The sequence below is a fragment of the Chiloscyllium punctatum genome, chromosome 49, assembly GCF_047496795.1.
Source record: "Chiloscyllium punctatum isolate Juve2018m chromosome 49, sChiPun1.3, whole genome shotgun sequence".
In the NCBI taxonomy this organism is placed as follows: domain Eukaryota; kingdom Metazoa; phylum Chordata; class Chondrichthyes; order Orectolobiformes; family Hemiscylliidae; genus Chiloscyllium; species Chiloscyllium punctatum.
Window position 1 is genome coordinate 8,985,298 of NC_092787.1, and position 15,309 is coordinate 9,000,606.

At 39.8% G+C, this 15,309-nt stretch overlaps 1 protein-coding gene across 1 annotated transcript in view; it reads left to right on the plus strand.

The window, feature by feature from the left end:
- Positions 1-15,309, plus strand: part of LOC140469367 (olfactomedin-like protein 2A) — a 70,533-nt gene that overhangs the window by 34,873 nt on the left and 20,351 nt on the right. The window contains exons 3-5 of the mRNA XM_072565816.1: positions 5,608-5,715; positions 10,642-10,821; positions 11,990-12,263. Of these exons, the coding sequence (XP_072421917.1) occupies positions 5,608-5,715; positions 10,642-10,821; positions 11,990-12,263 (562 nt within the window). The remainder of the gene's footprint in view (positions 1-5,607; positions 5,716-10,641; positions 10,822-11,989; positions 12,264-15,309) is intronic.

The following is a 15,309-nucleotide window of genomic DNA, read 5'->3' on the forward strand; positions in this document are numbered from 1 at the left end:
AACTGCTAAAACCAGGTTCAGTTGATGCCTATTATTTTATGTTAGATGTTAATTTTTATTATGTCTGTTAAATGAAAGCTATAATGAAATCCATTTCCAACATTCTGTGAGATTGTAACCTTCAGAGACAAGATGTTACAGGTGACCGTAAGACTACAAGAAATAAGAACAGGAGGAGGCTGTTCAGGCCCTCAAACCGATCTGCCACCCTGAAGGGATTGGCTAATATGAGATTACTCATCTCCACTTTCCTGCTTTTTTCCTTTAACCAGGATTCCCCTACTGATCACAAATCTATTCATCTCAGCCTTAAGTATACACAAGACTCTGCTTCCACATCTGTCTATGGCAAGGAGTTCAAAAGACTCACAACTCTCCAAGAGTAGAAATTCCTCCTTATTTCAGTCTTACATTTGTGCTCCTTTATTCTGAGACAATGCCCTCTGGTCCTAGATTCTTGCATGTGTGGGCAAACATGGAGCCACAGAGTCATACAGCACAGAACCAGTCCATCTTGTGCATGCTGACCAGTTATCCTAAACTGATGTAGTCCCATGTGGCTCATTCCTCTAAATCTTTCCTATTGAAGGGGTACCCATGCAGTTGCTTTTAAATGTTGTAAACGTACCTGCTCCTAACACTTTCTCTGGCAGCTCATTCCATACTTGCACCACCCTCTGCATGAAAAATGTTGCCCCTCAGGTTCCTGTTAAATCTTACCCCTCTCATCTTAAACCCATGACCTCTACATTTGGACTCTTCTACTCTGAGAGAAAGACCTTTCCATGCCCCTTATAATTTTATAAACCTCTATAAGGTCACACTCAGCTTCATCTCTCAGCATTTACCCTGTGAAGCCCCTTAAGAAACCTATACACGTTAATGAGATCACCTCTCATTCTACTAGATTCCAGGGAGAGATTCCCAACCTGTTTAACTTTTGTTCATAAGGCAATCCCCTCATAGCACAGATCATCCTAGTGAGCCTTCTCTGAACTTTCTCCAATGAAATGAAATCTTTCTTTGAAAAAAGATGACCAAAACTGCTCACAGTACTCCAGATGTCGTCTCACCAACACCTTATACAATTGCAGTAAGACTTCCCTACTTTTATCCTTTAACCTCTTTGAAATAAGAGTGAACGTTCCAGTAGCCTTCCTGACTACCTGCTGCACCTATATACTGGCGTTCTGTGTTTTGTGCACACATATCTCCAAGTCATTGGGATGCTGATTTCTGCAGCTTTTCACCATTTTAATAATCTTGTTTCTTTTGTTTTTCTTGCAAAATTAATAACTTCATATTTTCCCACATTATATTCCATGTACATTTTTGCCCACTTACTTAATCTATTGATATCTCTCTGTAAACTGTTTGTATCCCCTTCATAATTTGCCTTTCCACATATTTTTGTGTCATTTGCAAATTTAGCTGCAGTACATTCACATCCTTCCTCCAAGTCATTTATATATATTGTAAATAGTAGCAGTCCCAGCAACTAATTCAGGATGTTCAAAAGGCAAGAATTAGACAGAGTCAAATACCAAGGTTAGACTTGAATCGGTGCCTGTAAGAGGGATGAAATTGATCACCAGAGAACAGAATTTAGTGTATGGATCAAAAATCATGGTTTCATTCTTCCGAATATTTAATTGGAGAAATATTTGCTCATACAGTGCTGGATGTCAGATAAGCAGTAAAGATCACTTGGAGAGCAGTCAAGAAAGATGGTGATGCAATTATATTGTCTTAGAATTTGTATAAAAGAAACACTGACATTTTCCTACAAACTAGGAGAAGGTGAGGACTGTAGATGCTGGAGATCAGAGTCAAAAAATGTGCTGGAAAAGTCAGGCAGCATCTGAGGAACAGGAGAATCGACATTTTGGGAATAAGCTGTTTATCAGGAATGTAGGGGAGGCCCAAAGGGGCTTAGAGATAAATGGGAAGAGGGGTGGGGCTGTGGGGAAGGTAGCTGGGAATGCAATAGGTAGATGGGTGTGGGAATGATTGCGGGAAGGAAGATGGACAGGTAGGAGAGATCAAGACAGTTGTGCCGAGTTGGAGGGTTGGATCTGGGATAGATAGGGGGAGGGGAGATGAGGAAACTGGTGACATTAATATTGATCCCATGTGAAAGGAGGGTCCCAAGGTGGAAGATGAGGCACTCTTCCTCCAGGCGTTGGATGGCTAGAATCTGGCAGTGGAGGAGGCTCAGGACTTGCATGTCCTTGGCGGAGTGGGAGGGGGAGTTGAAGTGTTTGGCCACTTTTTAGTTTTTAGTGCATGTGTCCCAGAGATGTTCCCTGAAACATTCCACAAGTTGGGTCCTGTCACCCCAGTGTGGATGAGATCACATTGATAGCAACGGGCACAGTGGATGACATGAGTGGAGGAAATCTCTGCTGGATGTGGAAGGATCCTTTGGGGCTTTGGATAGAGGTGAGGGGGGAGGTGTGGGCACAGGTTTTACATTTCCTGCAGTGGCAAGGGAGGTGCTGGCAGTGAAGGATAGGTTGTTGGGGGGCATGGAATTAACAAGGGAGTCATGGAGAGAATGGTCTCTGTGGAACACAGATAGGGGTGGGGGGATATATATTGTGGGGTCTGTTTGTAGGTGGCAGAAATGACAGGGAATGATGCATTGCATATGGAGGTTGGTGGGGTGGAAGGTGAGGATCAGAGGGAGTTATAGAGTCATAGAGATGTGCAGCATGGAAACAGACCCTTCGGTCCAACCCGTCCATGCCGACCAGATATTCTGTCCTTGTTGCGATTGGAGGGGTGTGGTTCAAGGGTGGAGGTGCGGGAAGTGGAGGAGATATGCTGGAGGGCATAGTTGACCACATGGGAGGGGAAATTGCAGTCCTTGAAGGAGGAGGCCATCTGGGATCTTCTGTGGTGGAATTGGTCCTCTTGGGAGCAGATGCAGTGGAGGCGGAGGAATTGGGAGTAAGGGATATTGTTTTAACAGGAGGTAGGGTGGGAGTTGGTGGATTTGAAGTAGATGTCCATGTTGAGTCAGTTGCCAGAAGTGGAGATTAGATTAGAATACCTACAGTGTGGAAACAGGCCCTTCGGCCCAACCAGTCCACATCAACCCCCCATGAAGAGGTCCAGAAAGGGGAAGGAGGTGTCTGAAATGGTAGAGGTGAACCTGAGGTCAGGATGGATGGTGTTCCTGAAGTTGACTAATTATTCAACCTCCACGTGGGAGCACGAGGTGGTGTTGATGCAGTCATCGATGTAACAGAGGAAAAAGTGGGGAATGGTGCCAGTGTAGCTGCAGAAGATGGACTGTTCCACATACCCATTGGTTCCACATACTACATCAGCACCACCTCATGCTCCCACGAGGAGGTTGAACAGTACATCAACTTCAGGAACACCTTCCACCCTGACCTCAAGTCCATCTGGACCTTCTTGGACACTGCCCTCCCCTTCCTGGACCTCTCCATCTCTGGACACTGACTCAACATGGATATCTACTTTCAAGCCCCCCCCCCACCAGCCCCACAGCTACCTGGAATACATCTCCTCTCACTCTACCTCCTGTAAAAACCCAGCTCTACTGGGACAGACAGTAGTTCTAAACATAATAATGAGACTGGGAGCATCACCATCATTCAGCTTTTCAACAATCAATTCCAGTCAGCCATGTTTTTTGAACCATGGGGAATCCAACAAATATATCCAGGGAAAGCTTGGCAGATTTAAGAAGAGGGTGCCTTTACACTCACCTCCTATATCCAGCATGTTTACCCAAAAAAACCCTGCAATCAGATACTTTTCTTAATTTTCCTTCAACTCCAGCCTCCAATCACCCCATCCCCAATCTTTCCTAAACTTCCCTCCAAACTGTCCAACTAGGCCTCTGGTTGACTCCTTCACAAGACCTCCAAAATCCTGGAACTCCCTTCCTAATGAGGTTGTGGGTGCACCTACAACAAATGGACTGCAGCAATTCAAGCAAGCAACTCATCTCCTTCTCAAGCGCAACTAGGGATGGACATTAAATGGTCTCCCAACCAGCGATATCCACATTCCATAAATAAATAGAAAAAATCCTCACTCCACCCACCCTTCAAATCAGAGCTTGAGATCAACAACCATCCAACTGTTTTTTGTCAGCGCCAATCTGCACCATGGGTTTACCTACTCCTGCATATACATCAACTAGCTTCCCTGTTTAACTGGAAACTGAGTAAGTCAATCAGGAGATCTAATTGGTGATGTCAGGTGTAAACTCTTGAAGCTCCACGGCACGCTGTGGAATCTGGCATTCTGATACTTGGTGACTTTCAGAGTTATCCATTCCAAATGCCTGAAGTAAATAAAATTTCAGCCAAAGTGTCAGTTCTGTTTTAACATCAGAGTAACATACCACGCATTTCAGTGAAAAAAAAATGTAGAATAAAATCTGATGTGACATGAGCAAAAGCAGGAGAGATACATTGTTTAAATGAAGGTCTTGACTTAACTCTATTGAGCTACTCAGTACCATCAGGGAGCAAGCTTCATTAGTTGCCTGATTTCAGGAAGGTAAATTAGCTCTCGTTTCCATCTTTGATCATTACCTAGTTATGTTTGAAGGTATGTACATTTGAACGTTAGGTGAAGGTGGGATTTGGCTGGGATAAGAAAACAATGATAGAACAGCCTGCTATCAAGTCATAGTCTTCAGAATAAGCAGTTTGGTAACATACTAGAAGGTACTCAGTCCAGTTAACCTGTATCTCTGCAAAGAGTTAATGATTTGGGGAGATGGTGACATAGTGTTAATGTCACTGGACTAATAATCTCGAGACCCAAGATAATGCTTTGAGGACATGGGTTTAAATCCCAGCAGGCCACCTAGAGAAATTTTATTTCAACTAATTAGTTTGCAATATCCAGCTGCTCTCAGTAATAATGGCTATCATCAGATATTGTAAAAATCTTTCTGATTCACTAATGCCCTGACTTGGATTTCCCACTGGCAGCCTAATGGCAGTTGTGCATCAAAACCAGAAACCTCAGTATGCAGACTCCAAGAAAATTGCTTGGGAAATTGAAGATTCCACTGAGCATTTCTGCTATGCCTGAAACGTTCTGAGAGTATCCATTTAAATCAGACAACTTGGAACGTTCTACTGCAGTGAATTAAATAGTTACTCAGGAAAAGTTAGACAATTAGAAACCTAGTTTAACTCCAAAGTAATGATTAACATGACCTTTCCCCTCCCCATTAATATCTGTCCTGGAATCCTGGGCCTCTACTTACCTGGTACTCAATCTGTCTGGCACCCTACTCAACTGGCACTTCAACCTCACATTTACTTTTCATACTTACCCTTTTAGGTGAGCTGTCAAAATGGCTGTCTGTGATGCTAGACATTTAAATCACAGAATAGGGCAATTGATTTTCTCTGTTGACCATATTCCCTTACAGAATACTGCTTTCCAAGAAAAAAGAGAATGATGATTAAAAAAACTTGAGTGGAAATCCTCTCAAGATTATTATGGATTTTAAATTCTGCATGTTCTGAAACATTATGGAAGTTAATTGTCTAAAATGAAACTAAATGCTCTGCATTATCTAAGTAATTTTTTCTGGTCTTGGTCTAGTTGCAGTCACTGGTTGATCTCCTGGAAGGTACCCTGTACAGCATGGATATGATGAAGGTTCACACATATATACGAAAAGTAACAACACGGATGAATAACCTTGAAGAGGTAATGTAACATAAGTTCACTATCATGTTCGCCATTGTTTGAAATTTCAATGTACTACGGAACATATGATAACATATTGGGAGAATCAAAATTGTTTCAAATGTGTAAAAATCTCTAGTACAGATTAAGAATTAAATTGTCCAATCTTCAATGTTTATGAGTTACTTATATATTAGCATTGCAAATTTTGAGTTTATATTATTGCAAATTCATGATCAAGGTAAAGTCAATCGGTTGCGAGCAGTTTCCAAACTAAAATTAATCAAAAGTAGTACATCATCATAAATGATTAAGAAATGGTCACCTGTCTAATCGTGGAGTTTGACACAGTTTGAGAAGTGTAAGAGGGTAATGTGGATATTTGTTATTTGTGTTTCAAATTTGGCTGTGCCTTCAATTAATCTAGTTATCACTTCATCAGAAGTCACATAACACCGAGCTATAGTCCAACAGGTTTATTTGAACTTACAAGCTTTCAGAGCACTGCTACTTCATCAGCTGAAGTGGCGAAAAGCATACAGGCACAGAATTTATAAGCAGAGGTATAATGAACATAGAACAGTACAGCACAGTACAGGTCCTTTGGCTCTCGATGTTGTGCTGACCTTTTATCCTACTCAAAGATCAGACTAATCTACATACCCTTCATTGTACTGACTTCCATGTGCTTATCCAAGAGTCACTTAAATGTCCCTAATGTATCTGACTCTACGACCACTGCTGGCAGTGCATTCCATGCACCTACAAGGTTGTGTAAAGAACCTATCTCCCCTAAACCTTTCACCAATCAGCTTAAAATTATGCCCCCTTGTGATAGCCATTTCTGCCCTGGGAAAAAATCTCTAGCCATGCACTCTATCTGTGCCTCTCACCATCTTGTACACCTCTATCAAGTCAGCTCTCATCCTTCTTCACTCCGATGAGAAAAGCTCCAGCTCCCTCAACCTTTCTTCATAAGACCTGCCCTCCAGTCCAGGCAGCATCCTGGTAAATCTTCTATGCACCCTGGCTAAAGCTTCCACATTCTTCCTGTAATGAGGTGACCAGAACTGAACACAATATTCCAAGTGTGATCTAACCAGAGTTCGACAGAGCTGCAGCATAACCTTGTGGCTCTTAAACTCAATGCTCCTGTTAATGAAAACTAACACACCATACACCTTCTTAACAACCCTATCAACTTGGCTGGCAACTTTGATGGATCTATGGACATGGATCCCACGATCCCCCTGTTCCTCCACACTGCTAAGAATCCTGCCTTTAACCCTGTACTCTATGTTCAAATTCAACCTTCACACTTTTCCAGGTTGAATTCCATCTGCCACTTATCAGTCCAGCTCTGCATCCTGTCAATGTTCAGTTGCAACCTACAACAGCCCTCCACACTATCCATGACTCCACCAACTTTCATGTCATCAGAAAACTTATGCCTCACAGCGCCAGAGACCCGGGTTCAATTCCCGCCTCAGGCGACTGACTGTGTGGAGTTTGCACATTCTCCCCGTGTCTGCGTGGGTTTCCTCTGGGTGCTCCGGTTTCCTCCCACAGTCCAAAGATGTGCAGGTCAGGTGAATTGGCCATGCTAAATTGCCCGTAGTGTTAGGTAAGGGGTAGATGTAGGGGTATGGGTGGGTTGCGCTTCGGCGGGGCGGTGTGGACTTGTTGGGCCGAAGGGCCTGTTTCCACACTGTAAGTAATCTAAAATAAAACTTACTTACTAACCCATCCTTCTACTTCCTCATGCAAGCCATTTATAAAAATCATGAACAGCAAAGGTCCCAGAACTAATTGTGCAGAACACCACTGGTCACTGAGCTCCAGGCTGAATACTTTCCATCTACCACCACCCTCTGTCTTCTATGGGCCAACCAATTCTGTATCCAGACAGCCAGATTACCCTGTATCCCATGCCTCCTTACTTTCTGAATGAGCCAACCACGGGAAACCTTATCAAACACTTTGCTAAAATCCATGCATACCACATCCACAATCTACTTCATCAATGCGTTTTGTTACATCCTCAAAAGATTCACAGCCAAGCTGACTATTTCTAATCAACCTATGGTTTTCCAAGTAATCATAAATCCTGTCTCTCAGAATCCTCTCCAATGGCATGATAATTTCAAGTAATTAAGAGTGTCAAAGGATAAGTAAAACTAGTATGTGAGTGGAGCATTGGCAGGTCAAAGAAACAAGACTTTGCAGGCGAACTAAAGTGCCAAACGGTGTGAGTAAAGTGTCAGTGACCCAGAATTGTCTTGCCATTATCTTTCTGCCTATGAATTCTGTGCCTGTGTGCTTCTCTCCACTTCACTTGTTGAAGGAGCAGCGCTATAGAACCTATTGGACTATAACCTGGTGTCGTGTACCTTCTGACTTTGTCCACCACAGTCCAACAGGGGCTACCTCCACATGATTACTTAAGGTCTGGACCAGAAAGTGAACACCTTTTTTCAATGAGTTTGGGATGTTGAGATAACATCTAAGAGTAATTATGATGGTATTAAACAAAAGTAGATTATTCCTTACTACAGTAATGGGGGGATTAGAATCAAGTACCTGCAACAGCAACTCAGGAGTAGCTGCAACATCAATGCTACTCTAAAATGGTCTATACTGGGTCCATTTCTGTTTGTCATTTATATAAGTGATTTGGATGAGAATATAGACGGCGTGGTTAATAAATTTGTAGGTGACACCAAATTTGGTGGTTTATTGAACAGTGAAGAAGGTTATCTCAGATTACAACGAGATCTTGATCAATTGAGTCAATGGGCTGAGGAGTGGCAGGTGGAGTTTAATTTGGATAAATGCGAGGTATTGTAGTTTGGTGAAACAAACAAGGACCGGACATATAAAATTAAGTGTTGTATAACAGAGAGACCTAAAGGCTCAGGTATATAATTCTTTGAAATTTGCTTCACAGGTAGACAGCATGGTTAAGAAAGTGTTTAACACGCTTACTGTCATTGCTCAGACTATTGAATATACGACTTGGAACATCGTGTTGAGGTTTTACAGAAAGGCCTCAGGAGTACTGTGTGTAGTTCTGGTCACCCTACTATAGGAAGAATATTATTGAATTGACGAGGGTTCAGAAAAAAAAATGTGTTAGGATGTTGCTCGGAATGGAAGGCTTGAGTTATAAAAATAGACTAGAAAGGCTGGGATTTTTTTCACAGGAGCATAGGAAGTTGAGGGGTGATGTTTACTCAGTTTTGTAAAATTATGAGGGGGCATAGATAAGGTAAATAGCAAGGGTCTTTTCCATAAGGTGAGTGAATTCAAAACTCAGGAGCAACTTTCTAAGGTGAGAGGAGAAATATTTTAAAAAGCACATGAAGGGCTATTTCATTTTTTACACAGAGTGTCGTTTGTGTGTGGAATGAACTGCTTGAGAAAGTGGTGATGCAGGTACAGTTACAATGTTTAAAAGACATTTGGATAAGTTCATGTCAAGAAGAGGTTTGGAGGGATATGAGCCAGGTGCAGGCAGGTGGGACTAGTTTAGTTTGGGAACATGGTTGGTGTGGACTGGTTGGGTGGAAGGGTCTGATTCCAAGCTGTATGACTATGTGACTCAAAGTGTGGTTTCTGATGAGGTACTGAGACCATATGTTTTGGTCACATTCCATTACTGAACAACAGTCCCTAAAGTTGGACTAAGACTGTTTCCCAAGATATTGAGCTAAGTTGAAATTAAATAGTATTAGTTTCAATCCAGGACGCATTGCATTAAATGTGCTTTGTCTGCTAGCTCTACCACCAAAAGCCACCTGTTCTTTGAAAACAGTAAACATAAATACCATAAACATTCATATCAGTTGTTCAGTAACATTTTCAGAATTGCAAGGTGTGTAAGAAAGTAAGTATTTAATGAATCTGAGCATTTAGTACTTCCATATTTGCTTCCGTTTTTTTCATGGACTCATATGGATCTCTCCGAGTCACAATTTTAATCCATTTTGCTTGGTTATCATGACTAACTATGAGTAATTTTACTAATTGCTATTTTGATTATCTGCTATTTATTAGTGACTAGGTAAAATGAATGAACAATTGAATCAATTGTACATCTTTAAGAATTTTTAATAAGGTTTTGATATTATATTTTCAAAGTTGTCACTATTGCAATTGACATCTCAATCCGAAAAATCTTTGAACTGTTAGTCTGTAGAATATCTGTACAATATCTCAAAATTTTGTTAATGTAGACACCGTGATAGTAAGATAGCAAAGTAAGTCATTTTTGCATTAATTAACATAGTCAATGAGAAATACATTTTTTCATTAAATTTCACATTTGTGGATACTGCAAAAATATTGTCTCGTATTTCTATATGTAGAAATTATTATTTAAGTACGCATTCAAAATATTGTAATGTTTAGTGTTTACATTCTCAATTTGCTAATCAAGAAAGTGGGAACTTATGAAAAATGCAAATAATGTGATTCCATTTTTTTTGTTTGTAAAATTAGTGTGTTCTTGGCTAGGCCAATATTTATTGCCCATAGTTAAGACAGTTAAGACTCAATCACCTTGCTGGTGAGTTTGAATTCATGTGTAAGCCAGATCAGGCAAGAAGGACAAATTCTGTTCCTGAAAGGAAAGGAATAAATCAGATGGAGTTTTACAATCAGTAGTGATGGTACAATTAAAATTTGTTGAATTCAAATTTCACTATCTGTCATAGTATCGAAACAATATTGCAGGATCACTCATCTAATGAGATTATTATTGCACAATCACCTCCCTATATCTGCGATGGTTTAATCTTAGATAATCCTTACTCAGCAAACATGGGACAAGAAATGAAAACTGCAGCAGTTGATGTGATTGTAATTCTGAAGATGGATAAACTTGATTTTGCGAACTGGGTTTGACAGACAGATGAAGTAATACTTAAATGTTGCTTTGTATTTCAGACGATCAAATCAAATCTGACCAGAGAAAACGACTTCATGAAAGAAAGTGTAAAGACCCTCTCAGATCAAATGAAGAAATATGAAAACTACTCTGATATCATGCTAAGTGTAAAGAAGGAAATTTCTAACTTAGGCCTGCAGCTGCTACAGAAGGATGCAGCTGTGGAAGATAAGCAAAAGGTAACAATTGAGTCAATATTTTACAAGGAGTCTTCTAAAAGACCATTGTTACCATTTATGTTTAACGCACAAAGCTTTCTATATTATGTAACCAATGATGCATTTTTTTATTCCATCATTCCATCACTTGAATTATATAAATCATTTGTGAAAAAGTGACAGTAAAATATCTAATATTGCATTCTAAGACAACCAGCATGAATATGAAACAATAACAAGTCGGTGTGCTATGCAATTGCATGACATATGTTCTCAATGCTAAATAATGGATTACTTACCAATATGTGTCCCAGTTTCAGCATTGAGTAGTCACAGGTCAACCTTAGTAACATTGCAGTACAAGCAGATTCTTTTATATCTTTCAGGGTGGACTTACTAACAGAACTTGCACATTTGTATACTCCTGTATGCACTTGCAGTTACAGTTTAGATTCAAAGTTCCCAAATTTCAGGGAACCATGACAAATAATTTGAGACTTCTCTGAATTGTGGAAAATTTGAGAAGCTGCTTTGTTTGCAGCTCTGGACATAGAACCTGCTGATGCACACCAAGCCTCTCAAACAAACTAAAGGCAAATGTTTGATGACATATGTGAGTGATAATTGAAGGATTAACACTGGCAAACGTGTGTTGGATCAATAACCAGATTACTTTTAAATTCTGGAATTCTCAGAGAAACCAGCTATATACAGTACATCAGTCTGATTTGTCCAAGGTGTCACAATCACCAGGCACAGTAGGGCAAGTCCCAATTAACATTTAGCATGGAACCAAAATAAATGATTTGTTTTGTACACTTCAAAATGGAGGCCCAGTTTGACATATATATTCATTTGCAGGTGTTACTGGCTTGTAATGACCTTTCTCTAAAATAAAGGAGATGGAAGGAGAACCAACAATCTGAGTTTAGGAACTTGGGGTTCAAGGATGATTGAGTATGTTAGAGACGAATAAAAAGTTGTTCAGAACTGGGACAAAGATACAGGAAAGAATATCTTGCAAGATGTAGGGTTGAGAAATATTGTCAGAAATATTGATATCTGAATATGCTAGTCATACAGGGAAGGACTGAAAGAAACAAAAAGCTGCTGGAAAAAGCTTAAATCAAAGGCTCTGTTGGATTGGAAAGTTTTTCATGATAACCAAATGTATGACATTTATTTTCAGAACACGCCTAGATCAATGGTCAAAGTTGTAAAAAAATATTCAAATAAAGCAGAAAACAAAAAAAAAGTACCAGCTCAAAAACCTCCTCACAAAGTGCCAAAAGACAAAGGAATTAAAATAAAGAAGCCAGTTACAAAAGCAAAATTAGTTGCATTACCAAAAGTACCACAACCTACTATCAAGACCAAGCCTGGTATCCATCAGCCAGGTATTGTGAAAAGTGTTACCTACTACAAAGCAGGAAGTCTTGAAGAAATGGGAAATAGTGGCAAAAGTAAGTTTAAACAAAGTTCTTCATATTTTCAAACTCCATTTTATTTTAGAAATTATGTAATTTTCCAAATGAAATTAATAAAACTTCAATTAAATCATTAAATTGATTTAGTAAGATCTACAGGTAAGTTATCTGTATTCCAAGTATTGCTGAATTTACTAAATATTAATTAAATTACATTTGTCACCTCTACTAACTGAGACAAAAGAATTGCATTTTAAGAGGATAAAAAGTAAATCATACTTTGGACAGATAACAAATTAACTGGGCAAGATTTACTTAACCTATCCATCAGGAAACTTTGAGATTGGGTTACATATGTTTTATTAGTTGATGTGCTCTGTTGGATTCTTGACCACAGTCTGTCTGTTACCCATATTTACAACAGGTTAATTCTGGTTGCTAGAATATAAGTTGTGTAATTATTGCAGATTTTATTAACTTTGTGTAGGAAAATATATTGTTGTTAAAATATTGCAGCTTTATTCTCTAAATAAGTGTGGATTTCTCAATTTGTCTTAAAGGGTTTGTCTTAAATAAAGGGTTGCCGGACCCTGGTCTGATTATAACAAATTTGGTAATCTGGTCCAGGACTGTAATATCTAAAGTAAAACTAGAAGCCACCAGGTCATCAGCGTACAAACTATGGAATTATACCAAATTACAGGGAGGAAGCTATAACTGGTAATTCGATTTGCAATTGTGGATTAAACTGTTCATAAACTATTCTCTTCAAATATGACAATATACAATATTCCTGTGGAATTGTTGGATGGTAACTTATTTTTGTCAAGTTTAAGTTGCCAGCTGAAGGAAATACAGGTTCATACACAAAATACTCTTATTGTCATCTACTATCATGTGGCAATGCAATGGCATCTTGTTTCCCTAATCATATCTTGCACCCTCCAAATGTAGAATTTGTCAAATAATAGTCACCAACATCACAAATAAAATTGCTATAAAATTATTGCACTATACCCAGATAGCATTGTGTAACCATATTACAACAGTAGTTTGGACTTTGATATCATAAAAAGAATTGTTGTGGAAGGTTTAACTGTTACACAGTTCATTGCAGATTTGATTAGAAATAATTACTCAGAGAATACCAGTCAATTTTTGAAATTTCATTCCTGAATATTACACTGAATTTAAAATTCAACTTTTAAAAATTACTTAAATACCACCTGTAAAGCATCTCTGTTATGTTGTTGCTGCTCTTGTCTACATTTAATAATGATGAATGTTGTAATTAACAATGGTTTTACAGATAGTTCTCCTATTATGCCGTAATTGTGTGCCATGCGATGCTGTGTTACAGAAAATTGTGCAATAGGAATAATGAGGCTTATAGGAAAAACAGGGTTGGGGTGAACGACCAAAAATACCACTAAAAATCAAAACAAAATATAGTTAGCCTAACCTGACATATGCTTCCTTCTTTTTCTTAACCAAACCCTCAATTTCTTTAGTCATCCAGCGTTCCCTATACCTACCAGTCTTCCCTTTCACCCTGACAGGAATATACTTTCTCTGGATTCTTGTTATCTCATTTCTGAAGGCTTCCCATTTTCCAGCCGTCCCTTTACCTGCGAACTTCTGCCAGGATAGATCAAGTGAATCCTTAGAAGAGTATAAAGAAAGTAGGAGTATATTTAAGAGGGAAATCAGGAGGGCAAAACGGGGACATGAGATAGCGCTGGCAAATAGAATTAAGGAGAATCCAAAGGGTTTTTACAAATATATTAAGGACAAAAGGGTAACTGGGGAGAGAATAGGGCCCCTCAAAGATCAGCAAGGCGGCCTTTGTGTGGAGCCACAGAAAATGGGGGAGATACTAAATGAATATTTTACATCAGTATTTACTGTGGAAAAGGATATGGAAGATATAGATTGTAAGGAAATAGATGGTGACATCTTGTAAAATGTCCAGATTACAGAGGAGGAAGTGCTGGATGCCTTGAAACAGTTAAAGTTGGATAAATCCCCAGGACCTGATCAGGTGTACCCGAGAACTCTGTGGGAAGCTAGAGAAGTGATTGCTGGGCCTCTTGCTGAGATATTTGTATCATCGATAGTCACAGGTGAGGTGCCGGAAGACTGGAGGTTGGCAAACGTGGTGCCACTGTTTAAGAAAGGCGGTAAGGACAAGTCAGGGAACTATAGACCAGTGAGCCTGACCTCGGTGATGGGCAAGCTATTGAAGGGAATCCTGCGGGACAGGATGTACATGTACTTGGAAAGGCAAGGACTGATTAGGGATAGTCAACAAGGCTTTGTGCGTGGGAAATCATGTCTCACAAACTTGATTGAGTTTTTTGAAGAAGTAACAAAGAAGATTGCTGAGGGCAGAGTAGTAGATGTGATCTATATGGACTTTAATAAGGCATTTGACAAGGTTCCCTGTGGGAGACTGATTAGCAAGGTTAGATCTCATGGAATACAGGGAGAACTAGCCATTTGGATACAGAACTGACTCAAAGGTAGAAGACAGAGGGTGGTGGTGGAGGGTTGTTTTTTTAGACTGGAGGCCTGTGACCAGTAGAGTGCTACAAGGATCGGTGCTGGGTCCTCTACTTTTTGTCATTTGCATAAATGATTTGGATGTGAGCATAAGAGGTACAGTTAGTAAGTTTGCAGATGACACCAAAATTGCAGGTGTAGTGGACAGTGAAGAGGGTTACCTCAGATTACAACAGGATCTGGACCAGATGGGCCAATGGGCTGAGAAGTGGCAGATGGAGTTTAATTCAGATAAATGCGAGGTGCTGCATTTTTGGGAAAGCAAATCTTAGCAGGACTTATACACCTTAATGGTAAGGTCCTAGGGAGTGTTGCTGAACAAAGAGACCTTGGAGTGCAGGTTCATTACTCCTTGAAAGTGGAGTCGCAGGTAGATAGGATAGTGAAGAAAGCTTTTTGGTATGCTTTCCTTTATTGGTCAGAGTATTGAGTACCGGAGTTGGGAGGTCATGTTGCGGCTGTACAGGACATTGGTTAGGCCACTGTTGGAATACTGCATGCAATTCTAGTCTCCTTCCTA